Below are 20,167 nucleotides of genomic sequence, written 5' to 3'. Positions count from 1 at the left end.
TAATAGAGGAGCCTTGTTGTGAAGACTTCCTGCAGGTGAAGTTTCATTAAGAACTGGAGTTTTTAAAGCAACAGAGGCTAAATTTTAAGATGTTGAATAATTTTTTTTTAATAACAGTTGAACACAAAGTTACTTGATTGTGCTATAAAATGAAACTATGTGCCTAGAAAAACACACACTGCCTCTTTAAGTGTCTTCTTGTGTGTGTGTCTCTCTTTCAGACCATGCCTACCGACATGTGCGCTCTGCAGGACTTTGATGAGCTCGACAAACTTCACATCAAAGTCAACGACGTCATCACCATCATCGAGGGGAGGTGGGTGACGGTGGCTCGCAACTGCGGGGATGGGGAGCGTTTGGTCGCGGTTCGCTGACGCGCTCGCACGTTTCAGGGCGGAGAATTACTGGTGGCGAGGGCAAAACAAGCGCACCCTGAAGGTGGGGCAGTTCCCCAGGAACGTGGTGACGTCCGTCTCGGGGCTGTCGGCGCACGACATCAGCAGGCCTCTGAAGAACAGCTTCATTCACACGGGTCACGGAGACACCAACCCACATCGCTGCTGGGGCTTCCCAGACAGGATTGACGAGTGAGAAACAGCTTTCATCTGAAATCAGTTACTTTTTGAATGCAAAAGCTCTTCCAGAAATGTCTCATTCTGTGAGATGAGGGGAATAAATATCTGACTTGTAACCAGCAGAGGGCACTCCTTCATTATATTATAATAATCACTCCTGCTAATTGGAATAAAGTCAGCATGTTGACACTGATGATTGGGCTGTCCTGGTCTTTCTTTCAGCCTGTACCTGGGGAATCCCATGGATCCTCCGGATGTTCTGGGAGTGGACCTCAGCGCCGCTCGGCCCACGCAGCTGCCAGGACGAACCAAAAGTGGGTTAAAGTCGCACAAAGAGAGGTTTAACCAATCCTAAAAAGTGTTGATGTGTTCTACCACATACACAACTTTGCAAAAGTATCCTTTTTCACTTTTGATCACAGCCACAAACCTCAGTGTATTTTCTTTGCGGTTTTTTTTTATGTGATTGAGTCACACAAATGGCATCATAATTATGAGGTGAAAGGAAATATTTACAAATCAAATATGAAAATTGTAGTGGACATGTTGCTTTATTTTGTTTTCTGGCTGAACCTTGTTTTTAAACGGAACGACTGGATTTGTAGTTCCATTAAATTACGCTGGTGAATTCTAGTCACTACATTGGAAACTTTTGAAAGCTGCTGGCTGCAGAATGGGACTCTGAATAAAACAGCAAAGTCTATTTTTCTCTTTTTATAAAATTATTTCAAAAAGCATGTATCCTTTTCCTTCCACTTAACAATCATGTCCTATTTTTGATGGCCTGTCACATAAAATCCCCATAATAAAATTAGGGTAAGTTCCAATAGTGATCAGGTTTCACTTTAAAATCACATTTTGTAGGATTAAATTGAGATGTTTCGGTACTCCAAATATTTTTTGCTTGTTTTCTTCTGACCTAAAATTTAGAAAGAATCCTCAGTATGCTTTCTGACCTTTGCGTTCTTCATTTCTGTCTCCGCTGCTGCTATTTTTCCTCCCTCTGTTTTCTCTTTGCGGCTCTGTTTTTATTTATTTTTGCAGAGGAGCTTCCCCCCCGGCTTCCTCAGCCAGCCGTGTTAATCAAGAGTAAGTCTGGTTTCTCTCAGCAGCTTCTTAGCCACTGTTCCTGTCTTCTCTGTTCCCTCTTTGCTCCACTCTTCAAAGGTACATTTCACACTTTTTTTTTTCTTATCTTTCCTTTGCTGTGTTTGCAGTGGTTCTGTCAGTTTTTTCTTCCTTAAAATCATCCTTCATTTCCCCGTCTGTGTCCTTCATTCTTTTGGTGGTTTAACTGGAATTGTTTTCTGTTTATATCTTCTTTTTTTTTTGTGTCCGCTGATCTCTAAGTGGTCGTCATGGTTACTTATACTGAAACATCGTCCATTAATGAATGGGATCTGTTTTCATCTCCAGAACCGTGCTACGATCCGGTAACTGAAGACGAGGATTCCACCTCTGCGGCGCTCAGGAGATTATCTCTTAGGAAAACCGGTTCGCTCAAAGGTCTGAAGCTTAAACCCGCTGCGTGGGTCTCTGCTAACAAGCAGAGTGGCCCGACCTCAAGTTCAGCCCACACCCCGAGCAGCGACGTGTCCCTCATTGACTTCGGGGAGGATTTCTCGCTCACACCGTCTCCTTCCCCCGTGGTCGAAAACCAAAATCCAGTGCTGGCGAAGCTAGCGCTGCAAGTGGGCAACATCCTGGACAAGACCCCGCCTCAAAGTCCGTCCAAGTGGCTGCAGCGGCCCCTGCACCCCACGCCGGTGGTAGACTGGGACGCCCGGCCGTTACCGCCGCCGGCGGCCTACGACGACGTAGCCCAAGATGAAGACGACATGGAGGTACGTTAAACCAGAGTAGCTTCAGTGAATCCAAGAAGCAAAGAAAGTTTGTGTGAACGTTTTAAAGGTGGCGTATTTCTCCACTAATAAATGTACTACAAGAAAAATAGAGCTGGCTAATGAAGTATGGATTTTCACTGCAGGTTTTCACCAAACGCCTCACTCCGCTTTGTTTATTTCTTGGCCGATGTAATCAGAAGAGGCACGAGAATCGGGCGGATCGTTTAGTGAACACGATTGCAGACCTTACAGCCGTTCAAAATTGCAATTTTAACAAAGTGTGATAGAGAATCAGAAGCTAAACTGAATTAAATTTTAGTTGTAAGGTGTAAGGGTAGAAACGATTAATCAGATTAATTGTGATTAATCAATTTATCTAATCGTCAACTAATTTAGTAATCGATTTATAATTAACTGGCGTATATTGACTGAAAAAAAGGACTATTTGCTTAAATAACATGCTCAGAGCAGCAATGAAACCAAAACTGTACGGAATATCTCTCTATATATTTGCATTTATTAAAAAAAAATAAATACATGGTTTAGCCAAATCACCTCAAGTGCCATAGTTCAACTTCACCGTGTTCAGAGTCATTAAAGGAGCAAGACGTTGTTGCATTTTTGGCAATAGACTGTTCATTTCCTTATTTGAAAAAGAAATTGGCTTATTTGTTTGTTTGCATATTTTTAAAATAATTTATACAACATTTAAAATGTTGCATAAGAAAGGCTTAAGTGGCTTAAAAGAAACTTTAAATGCGTCATTTTTAAAAATTTAATTAATCAATTTTTCAGAATAATTAATAGAAGAATCAATTACTAAAACAATCATCAGTTGAAGCCATACAAAGAGTTCATCTTCACATGTGAGCCACAGTTTCACCTCTAACCATGGGACCGCAGTGGATGGAGAAGCTAAAGCAAACAATTATGGAAAATAGCAAAACAAATGGTCAAATCCAGGAAGACCTGATGTTCTATATATTGCAAACTGTACCAGATGAAAGTTTGATTTGATTGAAAATTTCTGGTTGGTAACTTCTGACCTCCTTTCTTCTCAAAGGTGAGCTCCATCACCAGCTCGGAGCAGCAGCTCGAACACAATCAGACTGCTGTCCACGGCGAAGACGGAGCTCTCTCCTCGGTACAGGTGACTGAAAGCGACGGCGTCGTCTCGAAAGATCCAGAAAGACCGGTTTTGGAGGACAACCTTTTCCTTCCCAGCAAGCACAGCCACGCTGCCTCTCCGTCCTTCTCCCAATCCACAGAGATTTTCCAGGAACTCCAGCAGGAGTGCATGAGGAAGCTCAACGTCCCGACAGGCGGGGTTGGTCAGTGGAGCCAAATCTCAGCCCCTTGTCCTACTCAGAACGCCCAGGAGGATCAACAGCATCTCTCCACCAATGAGGACAAACCTCAAATCCCCCCACGTGTTCCAATACCCCCTCGCCCGATGAAATGGGGAGACTACACGTCCGCTCGCTGGTCAAGGGACCTTTCTGTTTCCCCGATGTCGTCAGACCCCACACACAGCATTTCGTGCACAAGCCTGGAACGACCTCCTCAGATCCCGCCCAGAGACCCTCTGTCCCAGCCCAACTCCCGGACGCCAAGCCCCAACTGCGCGGTGGTGGGCTCTCTGCAGCAGAGGATCTGCTCCGTGAGCCCCTCCACCCACCAGGCCTCAAACGCCTATGGCTCCCATCTCTCCACCTCTCCTGGCAAACCTATGCCGACCACACACAGCTTTGCCTCGGACCCCAAATACGCCGCCCCCAAAGTGATCCAAGCCCAGGGTAGGGACAACACCAACAGAGGTCCCTGCATCCTGCCCATCGTCCGAGACGGGCAGAAAGTCAGCAACACGCACTATTACCTCCTGCCAGAGAGGCCGCCGTACCTTGACCGTTTCGAACGCTTCTTCAGAGAGGCTGAGAACCTCCCGGGTGGCAGCGGCGTCGAGGACAGGCACGCACGGCACGCCAACACGGCCACCGTGAGACCCATGGTCGTCACCGCCCAGACAGTTCAGGGACTCGTCCAGCCGGGAGAGCTGAAGGCTAACGTCTCCTTCAATAGCAACTTTGGCATGAGCACACAGCGGTCAGGGATGAAGACATCAGTTAGTCTCCCTCGCGTGTGTTCAGACGGGCTCGCTGGTCCAACAGTGAATTCTTCCTGCAGCCGGACAGAAGACGGAGGGAACTCTCTGAACAGAGTCCAAATGGTATGCTCAGATTATACGATCCCCGCTTTACCCTCTTGTCTTTAACCAGCACATGATGCAAATATAATATTTCATTAGGCTGTTTTCTTCCAGAGCTTGATTGATGAGAAGTTGCTGCACTGGGAGGGTTTTTGTGCTTTTTATAGCAGACCTTATGTCCAGATTAATGTTCCTTGTGATTAATTGTTAGAAAACCAGTCTGAGGTGCTGACCTCAACCAGATAACCATCTGTTCTTGTTTCTCCCCTCAATAGCTTGGAACATTTGTCTCTGATGCCACACTAGAGAAGATATATGGTCAGTTTTAGACACGCTGATTAAATGTGATGAACATTTCTTGTTTATTAGAGGGTTTGTTTGTCCTGTCTTTGTTAGACATGATATGGATATAGTATATAGCAGATTGTAATTATTAAGATGTTATAATCTGCTATGCAAAGAGAAACTATGGACAGTTTGCATTTTAAGTTAAAAATGAGAAGTTTTACTTTCCAGTTGTGTAATTATTAAGTTACTTCTTTTGTTATAAGTTCATGTTGAAGTGATTAAGAACCAAATAATGATGGAGATTGAAATGTCATGACGTTGACACAAAAATAATGGTGTCACTTTTTTAGAAAAACTTCTCCTTTGGAGAAGCAACATGGATTCAGTGTGAAATTTTTATATCTACTTATAAGTATTCAAATTATAATTGCCTGGCAGTAGGAATGTGTTGGATCTCCAAAGGAGAAGTTTTTATAAAAAGTTTTGTCTCAATGTTTTAATAATTTCAAAGTGAGAAATGAAACAAAGTCCCAAAGCGACTAAATTGCAACACCGTCTCTTTCTCACCCGTAACCTTTCACTGCTGGTCAGCTAGATAAAGAAGGCTGCTGGATTTTTCCTTTGCTTCTAAAAAATGGATTTCATAGAGAGAAAGTCATGGTGTGCAAACTAAACTGGGAGTAAAATAAAATCAAAGTAGCCGGGTAATTAGTCAGGCTTTCTACTCCGATAAATCCTGCAGTTAGCTGCTTAACAGACAAAGTGCAGTTTTCAAACTGTGTTTTCTTAATGACATGATGGGAGGGTTCTTCTTTAGTTTTATCACAATCAATTTAGCATATTTTAAAACTATAACCATTTAAAACTTTGAAATGCTTTCATATCGGTAGTAATTCCAGACTGGCACGTCTTTATTGTTTTTTTGTATTTTGTGTACAAAGAGCCGCATTCATGTGTCCTCTCAGTTGATCCTGATAAATGAATAGCCATGAATTGATTTTCTTTATTCTGGAGGCAGTTGGAAACCCTGAAAGCTCTCCATTGATCTGGCAAATACAGAGATGTTGTGCCGATTACAACAGCAGTGCAATGAGATTTTAGCACCATGTATAAAACGAACAGCAGATCAATGGGAGACACTGACATGCACTGGATAGTTAACTAATTGATTTTTTTGTTGTTGTTTTTGGTGGTAATCGTGTGGAATTACTGCAAGCTTTCTGCTCGCCATAACACAGCATCGTGAGTGTTATTTCTTTGAAGTTTGGTTTAGTTTGTTTGAGCTGAAATGATTACGAGACTTCAGACTGATGTTGGTTAGTTCAGTGGGAGGTGTGGGACTCCTCCCTGATCAATGGAAATGCTCACATCTCACATCAGCGGGTGAAACTAAAAGTGAGTCAGTTGTTGGGTTTAACATTTGTTTAAAATATTGATTGAAGTCAATACAGATGATTTCATCACCAGGAGATGTGATTATGGTGTTTACACAAAAAAATAAAATCTTTGTCTGAGATATCTGAGAAAAGCTGCTAGGAATTCGTGTGTGCTGTAGATGGAGAGTTCGCTTTTGTCAAGCTGCCGTTGTGCAATTTCAGGTGCAGGAGGCTGTTCACGGCGTGACAATAGCAGAGTGTCAAGCCGCCCTCCAGAACAACAGCTGGGATGTCCAGAAGGCTGTGCATTACCTAAAGGTGAGAGCATATGATTCACTGCATGGAACAATCTCTGTAACTGTTTAGTGATGAACTTCCCCTAATCAGAATAAAATGGCTCATTCTGATGTGAAACTTAGAAATGATTATGAAAGTGACATTTTCTGTCTTTAGCTAGTAGCGCAGTTAGCACCCTGCATTGTAAAAACTTTGCATTGTAGATCCCAGCCTTAACTCAGGTTTCTATAACACTTGTACGTCAGCTTGTTTAAGATCAGAGATTGATATTGAAATCTCAACAAGATGAAGCAAACTTTTCTGAAATATATTCATCCTTTTTGTTGTCTGCTAAAAGTCTTGCTCTTCGCACCATTAATGAGCCAAAGACATACTAGATAATTGGAAATATGTTTAACTCAGACCTCCTGAAGTCACACAGTTTGGGGTTCCCTGGTTTAAATTCTGTTTGAACCTGCAAATTTTTTTTTAACTAATCGGGTAGTCCAAACAATAGTCAGAAGATTGGCCCAACACTGTATTGATTGATTTGTTGGAAATATTTGTTTTAGCTGCAGATCCATCCTTGCTACAGTTGAAACATACACAAAGGAAATGTTTTGTTGCTTCACTTCAGAGAGAATACAAATCTATTGAAAAAGAAAGAAACTGAATTGTTTATCCAAATGTTTTCATATATTTCTAATATTTTATCAAAAAGACTTGAGTAATAACATGAAATATCTGGAGAGACGGCTGATTTTTTTATTTTTTTTTAATCCGATTAATATTTGGATTAAACGATTACTAAAACAGTTCTTGGCTGCAGCACTAATTATATATTCTTCATGCAGTAATAGCATCCACCCCGAAGAGTGTTTCCTGTGTGACCTGATAGCAGTGAACGTATGTTGAATTTAGACTTTCCGGCTGCCGCAGATCAAACCCGAGATCTAATTCTTAGCATCCACTTTCTCAGTGGACCTCCATTGAGTTATCATAATTATTTTCCACTAGTGAGTCTTGTGTCAAAAAGATTGTGAAATGTTAATATTCAAAATAACAATCCAGTTGATTAACTGATAAAAAGTTCAAAGTAAGTTTAGGTTTTCTTTTGCTTTCATCGATTGATAAAATGGTGTTAAACTCATTAGCCTTTTTACTTTTCCCCTCTTCGGGTTTCTGTTTTTCTTGGTGCTGTTGCTCTCTTAATCATTTATCGATCGCTGCTTTCCCAGGGCAATGTTTCCAACTTTCTTCATGTTTGTAATGAGAAAGACAGACATGTCCTGTGTTATGATTGGTTCAAGGCTTGCGTTTGTGTGTGTGCTGTGTGAAAGAGAGACAACAAAACTGTTAGTGTGTATCACCATTAGGAATAGGAGCCTTAAGGACCATTTGCTCAGAGAACAATACCACAGCAGCAATGGCAGATTTTGATGGCTTGCTAAGAAAAACCCTGAAAATAAAATAAAGTTAAAAGAATACAAAAATTTCTTAGAAGAGCTGTCTTCCTCTGGGAAAAGATATGAGCATCAACATCATTGTGATGATATGTTATTGTCAGTTTTCAGGATAAGAAACACGGACAAACTTCAACCTAAGAATATTGAAGAACAGCTGGCAGTCATTTTGACACAAATACTGTGTCAATGTAAGATTTAATAGGTCTCAGCCAAGACTCTGTTTCTAGAGGAAGTGTTTGCTTCTCCATCTGTCGTTTCACAGAAAGCACAGTGACCGTAAAAAGTAGCGGTGTTGTGTTTATGTAAACTTTGATAGGGTTCATGGGGATCAATTGGGTTTACGGGGACCCTGTTTGATTAGGACCCCATATTGTCCCCATAAATCCACTGATCTCAACATCGACAGGGTTTATGGGGACAAATTGGGGTCCTAATGTGGTGAACCCCATTTTTGGGATTCAGGTTAGAGCTAAAGTGTGGATTAATTTGAGATTAGGCACAAATAGTTATGGATGGATGAATGTAATGAATGAAAGCCAATGAAGAGTTACAAGTTTAGAAATACAAACTAGTGTGTGTGCATTAGCTTTCATATTTTGCTTTCTCTAATTGAAATGAAGGATAAAAGGCAAACTGTGTACAGAAACCCTCCTGATGGAAAAGCCATGGTGGGACTATAATAGACCTCTGCATAAATAAATGTTTGCACACCTTAATAAACTGAAGTAATCTTATAGAGAAAAGGGCAATTTTCTTCCACAAGGTTATGAGAGATTGATCATACTTGCAGGAAATTATGACTTCAGTTTATTGCAGTGACTACTCTTGGTTTTACATGCTGTTGAATCATCTGCTGTAGTTTTCTAGTGACTATTGATGATATTGGAACCTATACCACATCGTGGTAGGCAGGTCAGTGCAGTTTGGTTCAGGACTTGAGTGGATTTTTTTGTGATAACCTTATCTAATAAAAATTTAATTTGTTTCATATGTTCACATATAATGTCAGCTTTGTTGGTCCTTGGAGAAAAATCAGGACACTGTCCCACAGACAACCAGCTTAATAAAGATATTTACATCAACTATAAATACTTCTTCTTACTGTCATATATCACATTTTTAGAACATTTTAGTCAGTTAAGATTACCAAAATAATCATCTACAAAGTTGAATAAAGTGAATGTATTTATGTATTTTAAGACAAACCCTAAAACACCCTGTGTTTCTTTTGTAAAATCTTGAAAAAATTCATTAATATCACAACATGTAATGAAGAGGAGAAGACTGTATTGTTCTTGCGTACAATTTCCAAAAGCCTGAAGTTTTTATGTTTGTTCTTTCAGACAATTAGAATGCAACAATTAATATGTACATTGCTGTGTGTATTACTGTCTGTCAGTGCAAATAGCTTTTTGCGGTCTGTATGGCTAAATATGCACTATATAAATTCAGTTTATTTACAATTTAACTTATGTAATTAGTCTGGGAATGTTGAACCATCACACGGTTGAGTAGGAGATGGCGTCTTTTCCCCAGAAACAAATGTGTTGTAATGCAAATTGTGTGTATCAACCTTGGAACAAAAGCAAAAGGTCTAATGAAGATGGTATGAGAATGTAATTATCAGTAAAACCAATATTCTACTGACTTCTTTCACTTTGATTAGGCTTAAAGTCCACTTCAGAGTTTAGTATGACTAGAATGTGAGACAGTGAAGAGGAAAAAACGTTTCATATCTTTTTACCGTGTGCGGGACTTTAATGCAATAATTTTGACTAATTACTTAGATTTCAATGGGTTAAACCTTTTAGCGCAAGTAATCACAATTTTTTTAAATGTATTATTTCACATAAAATAGTTCTGAGTGGAACCTTTGTATTTGCGTGTTTCTAGTACGCCCGTAAACCTGCCACACAAGCGACACGTACAAACAGTAATGGACGACAAAGCAGCTTTTCTGCTGCTTGAACCCACTGGTGTTCATCTTTGCTTCAGAATATCATCTGATGGGCCGCTGGACAAAACGTGTTGTTGTGTGGAGTCAGCTTATCAATGAAGGTATTCATATCTAAAATAGCATCTCAATGCTAACATGGAGCAACGGTACAGACTTCACCAACGTTGATGTGGGTGTCCACAGTCCACCTTTCTAAGATTTTGTTTTATTTTTTCAAAAAGGTTCCATGACTGATCAAGAGTTCCTGAAACACTTGAAAGCTGTTTGCTTACAGAAAGTTTCATAGCTTGGTATTATTGTGGCCATTTTTACTAAGGAGAAATTATTCAACCACTGAGCGCTCCGATTTATTCTAATGCGTTTCCTAACAATAAACTTATAGAACTGAATTAAACCTGTAAAAAAGAGAGACTCTCTGTTTTGTTTTTTGTTTGCTTAACAATAGCTTGATGTGTGATGTGCCTTTCTGCAGGTGGAGCAGTTGTTCTGTTTGGGTCTGAGGAACAGGTCTGAGTGTGTAAAGCTGCTGGAGATGTGTGACTGGAACCTGGAGGAGGCCAGCACTCAGATATTAGAAGATTATGGATCCATAACAAGACAAAGGTGCGGTTTTCAATTCACCTTTTTTGAACTAGACCTTTTAGGTCAAATGTTCAAAAGCGAGACTTCCTTTTTATTTCATTTATACACGAGCATCCAATCTACATATATGTGCCACAGATTAAACACGGCGTCTGTGACAGCAGTGCCGTTTGAATATTTATTCATTGTTTCTGGAAATTGATGTCAGTCACTTCTGACCCAGTTGTTCCTGCTGACATACCTGTCTTAGGAAAACGTACTATTGAACCGTACGTCTTTGCTGAGCTGCTGGAGCTTCCCTTTGAGTATTCTAGCTGCAAGTTTTCTCTGTCTGGCACCGGCATGATGCAATGTTTCTATGACCGTTGTGCTTTGTTAATGAGGCCGAGTGTCACATCTGGCTGCCACAGTGAAAACATACTCGGTCTTTTTTCTGCGAAAGAAAATGTAAAGTGTGGTTTTATAGTTTGTTTTTTTTAGCTGTTTTAGCTGCCCTGTGAAGAGTGTGTCCTTCCCAGTGTGTGTTTTTCGGGCTGCGGTACACAGCTGCGACAGATCCAGCATAAACGGGGAGGATGCGGCTGCTAATAAACTCACTCATCATTGGTCTCATTGCGTTGAAACAACTGGGCCAATTACAGTGATGCATGGCGACAGGCGCAAAGCCGCCGCTCCTGCTGCGGAACAGAGCAGTGCAGCACGGACTGCAGAGGCTCACAGCGCCGCTGGGTTTCTATCCACTTAACTTGCATACAACGTCTTGCAAAAGTATTTATACACCTTGAACTCTTTCACATAATAATGTCACAACCACAGACGAAGTGAGGTATAACGGTAGCAGATGGAAAATTTAACAAAAACTCAAAACATGTCTAGAGACTAACAGTAGACGCATTTCCATTACAAGAGTGCGCAGATATTTGTTTGTGTTCCATTAATGTCAAGAAAAAACAATTTCACAAATGTGCTTTTTCCATTAAAGGAGAAATTACATTAAAACCACGTCACAAGTCATTAAACTATGGCGGATTTAAACAAGTACATGAGAGTGGCTAGTGCCACTGCTGAATTATGTTCAAATGACACACAGCTTTTTATGAACTGTACGATGCTGTGACAGATCTGGTGGGTGGAAATAAAGAAACGGATAACAAAAATAAATCATTCTCCTACCACCTCCTGTCAGTTGTTGGTCATGTGACTCGTGTGATACAAAAAAATGTGTTTCCACTGCAGTTTTGCAAATAAATCTATTTTGATGCCTAGCGCAGACGTTTATTGAAAAACGTTTTTTTTATTTTTTTTATTTGTCTGCTTCCACTAAACAAATTTATTTTCGTAATCTCCCTGCCAGTCAGATTAAGTTGACCTTTACCCTTTTCATTTTAGACGCTCAAAGTTAGAAGTTTAAGCCAGATAGCTGATAAACCAACTCTCCTATAAATTTCCCTGCTACATCTCTCTCTGACCTGTCTGCTGTGCTACTTTTTCTTCATGATGTTTGGTCATTAGCGCTCTCTAAAAACGCCTCCCAGACCTTCGTAAGACAGCTGCATTTACACTGAAATGACACATCGGTGGACGCTGTGCTAATTACTCGCCTTATGAAGACAATTGGTTGGTGATTTGGGAACATTTTCTTTTCTCTCCATAATGACAGGTTGTTCTGTCGCACCAAATCGCAATCAAATACACTGAGGTTTGTGCTTTAAGGTGCTAGAATACTTTCTTCAAGGCACTGATTGTTTTTATGCTTTAAGAGCATCGACTTAATGCAACAAAAACTAACATATGGCTAAATAAACATCAACTCAACGGTAGCCGGTTGACTAAGCAAACCAAACACTCAAAAAGGAAAAGCTCAGCAGTGACTGACTGCTTACCGTTTAAACAAATCATCTTCATTGGCCTCTCCGCAGGCAGCAGATCTGTTTCAATCGTCGGTGAATCGGTCGGTATTGATCCACGTAAAAAGGGAGAATCTATTGTCTGGAGACGTTCATTAAAAGCCTGGAACCCATAAAAAATAAAATTTAAAAAAATAAAAGCGGGATGTGTACAATGATAAATGTGAGGCCTTTGATTTCAGAGAGTGCACACAGTTTTCCCCTGACATCCAAATGCTTCTCCTCTCCTCTTTATATTACAGCTGTTGCAAATATCTTCAGGTAAATAAGCATGTTTTGTTTTAATACAGGGAAGTAACTCACATCTATATATGTATCTGCATATACAGACCAAAAGTTTGGACACACCTTCTAATTTAATTCAATTCCAAAGTGTGTCCAAACTTTTGGTCTGTACTGTATATATGCATTCACTTACAGGACCTTGCAAAACTTTTTATGCTCCCTTGAACTCATTCACCTTTTTACAACTTCCAAGCACAAACTTCAACACATTTGATCAGGTCTCAAACTCATCTTTTTTTTTTTTTTTTCCAGAAATAAAAGTGGAGCATACATTTGTATTATCCACTGATACCCCAAAATATAATTATTTGCCTTCAGAAATCACCTGGTCAGTACAAAGCTGTTCTATGAAGGTATCAGATGCATTTCGGAGAACAAAGAGCGTCGTGAAGAAGAAGGAAGACGGCAGACTTGAGATGGAGCGACTGCTTTGGATCAAAGCATATTTACACGTTAGAATGGTCCAGTCAAAGTCCAGACTTGAATACAAATTGACAAAAACTGTGACAAGACTTGAAAATTACTGTTCAGATGCTTTCCGTTCAGTCAGAGTGTGCACCACTTTTAGAAAGCAGAATAGATTTCAGTCTGTAGATGCGAGTCGATGCAAAACGGCTGCAAACGGATTAATAATAATTAAGAAGCATGTATTCCTTTATCTTCACATCACGTCTTTTCACTGTTTTGAGTCGTCTGTCTGTTAAATTCACGGTAAGAAAGGTTTGTGTTGAATTTTGGAGCTTCGGAAATATGAAATATCCTAGAAAACCATATGAAAGTCACAGGTGATTTGACTGGACCCTGCATTTCTCCTCATAAAGTCCTCAATCTAATCACAAGCTTCTTTATACTTCCAGATGATGACTGAAGGTGGTGTGCTTCGACTGGACTCTCCTCTTCGGCCGATCGCCGTTGACTTCAGTCGGGAACAGAAGACGAGAAGCACAAACTGGTGAACTTCGATCCGAACCCACCGGTCATAATCACAGACCCTGGAACGGAAAACAAAAGTATCCCGAGTCGCTGTTTGACTTTCATGTGGACGGTTTATGTAATTGTTGCACTTAGTTACAAAGACCTTGAATCCGACCGTCTGGCAGGCCAGGGAGGAAGGAACGGTCCCAGACAGAAAGACGGCACTCTGAGCTAAAACGGTTTACAGAAAGGAAAAAAAAACAACATTAAAATGATGGAATAATGTTCTCAGAACGCAGAGTCAGCACAAAACCCCGAACCGCATGCACACGTTTCGTTAAAGGTGAAGCTCATCTGCTGGCAGCTGGATCACCACTTAGTTCTAGAGAGAGGAAAGCACAATGAAGTGTTTAATTGGCTGGTGGGGAACTACTGTGGGGGAAGTATTTCTGTTTCTGTTTTAAACGAGATGTTCGTTGAGAGTTATGCTGCTGGAAGCTTGAGAGTGTGAGGTGGAGGGAGGGAGGGAACATGGTTACAAATAACAATAATAATAAAGAAAAAACTTTAGAGACTTCATAGTTTGAAGAAGGTGCTTCGCTCTCTGCTTATAGAAACAAGTAAAGCCTCTTGGAAAATAATGAGTAGATGTTGGGGAGGAAGAGAAAAAAGCCAAACAAGCACGAAGATGATGATATTTAAAAGAGATGGATACTCTTTACGGGGAAGAATACATGCTATTCAGAACGTAATATAATTTTTTTTTTTTTTTAAAGAAAAGATTGTATATATTTTATTTTGCATCTTCCATTAAAAAAAAAACAAAACAGGTTGTATGGAATACAACACAGAGTGTGAAAGCTGCACGCCGTGTGGAATATTACCGAACTCCAGGTACAACCGGCCCTCGTTTCCTCCCCGTAAGCACTTCGCCCTGAGACGACTCCCATGCATCAGCCGAAAACCTCAGCCTGTGCAGTTTTCCGCATGCGCCCCCGGACCGCGTTGGCAGCTAATAACGGCGGAGAGAGTGAAATTTTTTTTTTGCTCCGTAATCATCGCTTCCTGGCGGCCCTGCGACGCTTTCAGTCAGCAGCTTTACGAGGCCGATCATTTCCAAGTCGGACTCACTGTGGGGGGGAAAACTTTTTCTTTTTTCCCACTCTGTATTGTCATTGAAAAAGGAGTATTACAGATGCACTGAATAAGTTGGAACTGCAGGGGAGAAATGTTGAAATTTGAAAGGATGTTTTAGGATTTTTGAGTTGCGGTTCTTTTAAAAGGTCCCTTTGTTGTTTAGCCGTATTTTTATTTTCTTTTTTGATTGGAGGATGAAGCAAACGGCGAGTCTGAGAGGGAGCGGGGCCAAAGTGGGCTCTTACCATCGTAAACCAACTCAAAATATGTCAGAGCGGTTTATGAGGCTGCTGTTTTATGGACCATAACGCCACAGTCATATTCACACAGCAGGCACTGCGGAGCCGATGACTTTGGGGAAAAGGGAGACAAAACATGAGTTGTAGAGCATTTTTGGTCAGATTAACCACCTGCTAGAGAAGTAAAGTGGGGCGGAAAAATCTAAACATTTACTTGAACTCTTCATATAAATCTCTGCTTTTTACGCCACTTCACTTTTACTTCACGTAGGAAGATTATTGATGGCGCACTGCCTCCGACCTCCATTTCCTGTACCGGGGGAGAGGAGGGGAATCTATTGCAAACAATGACGATGGTTTAAGGGTTCATAAAACCGGGCCGTCCCAGATTAGCTGTGAGCTTCAGCCTCCTGGATTTATGCTACATGGAGAGTCACTTACAGCAAAATCACCACTTTTAACCTTTCAAGCTGCAGTGTGAAACTTTTTATTAAAAAAAAGCGTTTTAACATATTTGTTAAAACTGTCAGTGTTGTGAAAGCGTGATGTGAGACGAATGATCCGTGGAAGAATTGAGCTACTGCAGCGGTGTGAAGAAATGCACAGATCAGAACAACCAATCAGTTGTGGAAAGGAGGATGAATGGCGCGTACACAGTCCTGATTGACGGTGCTAAGACCCGCCACCTGGCTATGGTTGGTTGTTCCAGTTGGCACTGGGAGACAGCATTTTATTTATTTTTCTTCTCAAATTATCTATCTCATATCATACTATCACAACAAAGTGATAGTTTTAATAAATATATGTATATTTTGTTTTTATAAAAGTTACACCTGGCAGCTTTATTGTTCCTTCAGAATCTTTATGGAAGCCACCTTCAGTATTTTAGAGAATTTAGTTCAGTTTTTTTTTTTGTTTTTTTTTTTTTACAGTAGTCAGCAATGGTTTCCCTACATGCTGTCACAATAAGTTAATAGAAAACTGCTTAAATCCTCTCTACGGCTAACGGCTAAGTTACGTAATGTAGCTTTAGCAACACAGATCTTGTTGGACTGTAGGACAGGGACAGTCTCCCGAGAGTTAGCCAGCTCTAGTACTGGGGATGTTTTCTGTTATAATCCTTTTCATCCAATCTGAACCTCATTTAAAAAAAAATCTAAACTATCCTTTTAAACGACCTAGAAGAAGCAGCACGTAAAGCATCACACGGTTTGCGTTCAACCCACTCGCCTGTACGATCATTGGGAAGATGGCCGACGCTCGTTTGTTTGTTTGGACTGAAGTGAACCTTGGGATCTTTTTACCCCCCCCCAATTTATATGTTTATCTCTGTAGATTTAGTTTTTTGTTGTTGTTGTTGTTGTTTCTTCTGTCAGATTTGTTTCTGTAGAACCTTATTTTCATTTAGTGTTTTCTCTTCATTCTCCCGTTTGTCTCCTCTTTGGACTCTGTGTTGATCTGAAAGACTCCTGTAAAGTTGCTCTTTATTGTTTCTCTTTTTGCCGTTGATGAAAACAAAGTTTATGCTGCCGAATTTACAGATGTATTTTTTATTAAAGAAAGGAGTAATTTTTTTATTTATTGGCCTTTTTGTTTTTACTTTAACTCCACACAATCCTTACAAAAGTGGCATTTATTCAGTTTTAACTACATTTTTATTTCTATAAATTAGTCAGACACACTAAATATGGCTTCTTATCACCACAGTTTTGACACTCTGTGTTTCTGCAGAATAAGTTCACATAAAATCATTCCTCCAAAATTTACTTAGAATCCAAATCGCTGGCACTGGAAAGTAGTTGAACACACAATAACTGAGGATGGCGATAATACAGATTTGAGCTGACCTCAAAGTAAGATAGAGGTGTACGTTGTTATTTGGCGGATTAGTCCAGTTGATGGAGAAGTGATTATTATAGAAACATAAGATTATTTTATACAATAAATTTATAAGACTAAGGGTGCATTTATGGAAGTTCTGTTTAGTCCGCTTCAATCAAACTCTTTTTCATTTGCCCAGGAAGTCCAGTTTGTTTGGGAAGATGTGAACGCGCAATCGAACTCTGCTGCCGACCAAAACCGCAAACTCTGGTCCGCCTAAAAACCTAGGACTCAGTTCGATCAACGTGAACTCTGGTGCGGTTTGAATGCTTATGTGAAAGCCAAGTGGACTGGAGAATGCTCTAAAAGCAGGAAGCGAACTAAAGCGCAGGGCATTCTGGGTAACTACAACCAAAACAAATGCCAGAATCCAACGCTATCGGGAGAAATGGCTCTCAGTCTTTTGCCAACTACAAAAGCGAAATCCTACAACCACAAACATCTGACGCTACTCTATTTTTGTTTCCATTTTGTGAAGATGGAATTTGCATCAAGTGTCTTCTTTGGAGGTTTCTGTGTTGTTTCCTTCAGTGGTTCTTGGGGCAGCGCCACCACAGGCGAGGAGGGGGACAGGTTTTTTAAAATGTCTGGATCATTTGACGGTGCAATGTGAAAGAGAGCGGCACTGAATGAATCTGAATAAATTTTTGCTCTTCAAAACTCTCCACATACAAGTTTATCTCATTATTGACTCCATAATTGGACAGAAAAGACAGAGAGAGAGAACCCCCTGATAAACCAGTTCTTACATAAAGTTGCAATGCTCTGCAAGCAAGTAGCCCTTTAAAGTCCCCTTAGAAAGCCCTTAATGCCTGACTCTGTGTTTGCGTGTTCAGATCAATTTGAATCAGTGAGGGCCACCTGTATGTTTACAATCATCGACTCTCTAACAATGTCTGGCCTTGACAAAAAAAAAAAACACCTCTCCATAAGTGTAGCACGGTGTCGACTGCCATCGATCCGGGCGGCTCTGGCTATCCGTTGACCTTCAGGTTGTTCACGGCCGCGCCGTAAAACATTTCCAAAGAGTTTGGGGTCCAGACGCTGGTTTAATGGGCTCTTTTGCTCATCGACTGGCTGGCTCCCAGTTCCTGGGGATTAAACAAAACAAAACAAACAAACAAAAAAAACCCTGCTGCGCGCCTGATAAAACCTGAAAGCAATTCTGGAATAAGAACCAAAGCAGGAAGCTGAAAACTTACATACTCACCAACACAAATCATCTTTGATTCTCTTCCATCCCTCATCCATCCCCATCCTCCTTGACACACACACACACACACACACACACCCTCTCATACACTTTTTACACTGGGACACGAGGAACTGGTTACTAATGAGGGATCCCATTCATCTCTCTCTGTTCTGTGTGTACGGTATCATCGTCTTGGGGCAAATTATTAATGTCTGGTCCTCCAGTTGTTTGGGGTGCTGGAGCAGCAACCTGCAGGAATCCCAGGAGAAATTACTGCAAAGAAAAACCCGGCAAATAAATCTTGAAGAGAGACAAAGAAGAAAGAAGAGGAAGCAGCCAATAAAAAAGACGTGCCAAGTCACAGATAAGAGCAAACCCTTTGACATCTTGGGAAATGTGTATTTATATATGTGACAGGCTATGTCCGTATACTCCTGCAGTCTCTTTGCTTTTTTTTTGTTTGTTTGTTTTCTAAAATATAAAAAAAATAAATAAATCTCCATAACTGTCACCTCTCCCTCTTTTTTTTATTTTTTACATCTCCTTTGTTGTCGGGATTTGAAGCCGAGTGCCCACTGTGGCACCGACACAAACCCGGGGCGCGCGACGGATCGGAGGGGCTGCGGAGCGCGGGAAGACGGAGTGGTGACAGCATGACAGAGCAAGGAGGATGTAAAGGAGTTTCATTTGAGAAGCTGGAGCAGAAAGAAGGAAGAGGGGGGCGGGGGAAAAAAAAGGGGAAAGTGATGAAGGTGAGGGAGGGATTGCTGCTCGGCCTGAGAGGGAAACGGGGCTGTGCTGCACTTCACGCGTCTCCCCCCATCATCTCTCCTTCACCGTCTATTTCTGTCTTAGTGTTTCTACGGTGACTTCGAAATATTCACCCTCCTCTGACGGTTCTTCACTCTTCTTCTGCTTCTCCTCCTTCAGTTGCTGTCTGCAAATAAAATGGATGATGAAGCCGCTCCTCTCTCCTGGAGGGGATTGTTGGCCATTGTCCTGCCGAGATCTGATTTTTGCAACACTTTTCTCTATTTACGTAAGTGACGTACGTTCAGTCTAACTGGAGTTTTCTGAACGCTCTTTGGTTTCCTGTAAAGTGAAAACCTGAATCCTCAGCTGAATGCTTTTCGGGCCCTTCGTGGAGAATCTTTTCTGTTCGCCATGGTGAAATATTTAAGTTTTAATTCCGCAAAATGCAGATCCTGCACTGCAAAAATACAGAGTCTTACGAAGTATTTTTGATTCCAGTAGAAATGTCTTAGTCCACTTGAAATACGATTAATCTAACTAGTAACTTTTCAGCAACACTTAGGAGTTTACGTCCTTAATACTGATGAAAGAGTCCTAGTTTTGCTGGCAGGATTATTTGTTAATGTTATAAGGGAAATAATCTGCCAGTGACAGTTTGACAAATATGTAAGAAATTAATAGACGCCTGCACTGAACCCCACTGGAAACCTCCTGGTTATTCCACTTAACGTTGATTTTTGAACTCTTCCTGAGTTAAAACTTTAATATTGTTGTTTCTAGATGAATTTGAACTTGTTCTCTTTGCAATATTTGAGGTCTGAAAGGCTGCGTCTTTTTCGTTATTTTGACCATTTCTCATTTTCTGCTAATCAATACTAAATGTTTGCTTGGAATTGTCAGAGGCATGTCGTCAGCAGAACAAAAGAACAATGTTCATTTTACTCAAACATATACCTACAAAAAGTCAAATCAGAGAAACCGATCATTTTTAAGTGGTCTATATATAAAAGCAGCTTCAACATTCCTACGGAGTGCCCTGTTGACGCCAACAAGTTTCTATAGTAACAACTGAATTGTGTCAGTGATTAAAGGCCCGAGCCCGTTGCCCTCGTACTTTACTGTCCGACTTATTGCTTAACTTTGTGTACTCTTTCCTTTTATTGGTTCCTCAACAATCTGTAAAAGTCCTGCAGCCTCTGTTCAGACCTCGGATCAATAGCAGAGAGAGGACATGCTCTTGCCCACTTATAGGAGTCCAATTGGGTGAGTAAGTGAGAGCACAGAA

The 20,167-nt window shown here is 40.8% G+C and overlaps 1 protein-coding gene across 9 annotated transcripts in view; it reads left to right on the top strand.

The window, feature by feature from the left end:
- The window catches only part of tnk2b (tyrosine kinase, non-receptor, 2b), a 58,200-nt gene extending 41,570 nt beyond the window's left edge, over nucleotides 1-16,630 (top strand). For 5 of the 9 annotated variants that reach the window (XM_044134510.1, XM_044134508.1, XM_044134507.1 and 2 more), the window contains 9 exons: nucleotides 222-316; nucleotides 393-587; nucleotides 798-889; nucleotides 1,620-1,742; nucleotides 1,992-2,419; nucleotides 3,483-4,646; nucleotides 6,512-6,607; nucleotides 10,461-10,591; nucleotides 13,620-16,630. In XM_044134510.1, the coding sequence (XP_043990445.1) occupies nucleotides 222-316; nucleotides 393-587; nucleotides 798-889; nucleotides 1,620-1,742; nucleotides 1,992-2,419; nucleotides 3,483-4,646; nucleotides 6,512-6,607; nucleotides 10,461-10,591; nucleotides 13,620-13,623 (2,328 nt within the window). In that variant the 3' untranslated portion in view covers nucleotides 13,624-16,630. The remainder of the gene's footprint in view (nucleotides 1-221; nucleotides 317-392; nucleotides 588-797; nucleotides 890-1,619; nucleotides 1,743-1,991; nucleotides 2,420-3,482; nucleotides 4,647-6,511; nucleotides 6,608-10,460; nucleotides 10,592-13,619) is intronic. The other 4 variants (XM_044134514.1, XM_044134512.1, XM_044134513.1 and 1 more) reach the window with 2 other exon arrangements.
- Nucleotides 16,631-20,167: the final 3,537 nt, after the last annotated feature.

The sequence above is a fragment of the Gambusia affinis genome, linkage group LG12 (assembly GCF_019740435.1).
Source record: "Gambusia affinis linkage group LG12, SWU_Gaff_1.0, whole genome shotgun sequence".
Lineage (NCBI taxonomy): Eukaryota > Metazoa > Chordata > Actinopteri > Cyprinodontiformes > Poeciliidae > Gambusia > Gambusia affinis.
The sequence above is the reverse complement of the archived record's forward strand: the minus strand, read 5'-3'. Positions and strand labels throughout refer to the sequence as shown.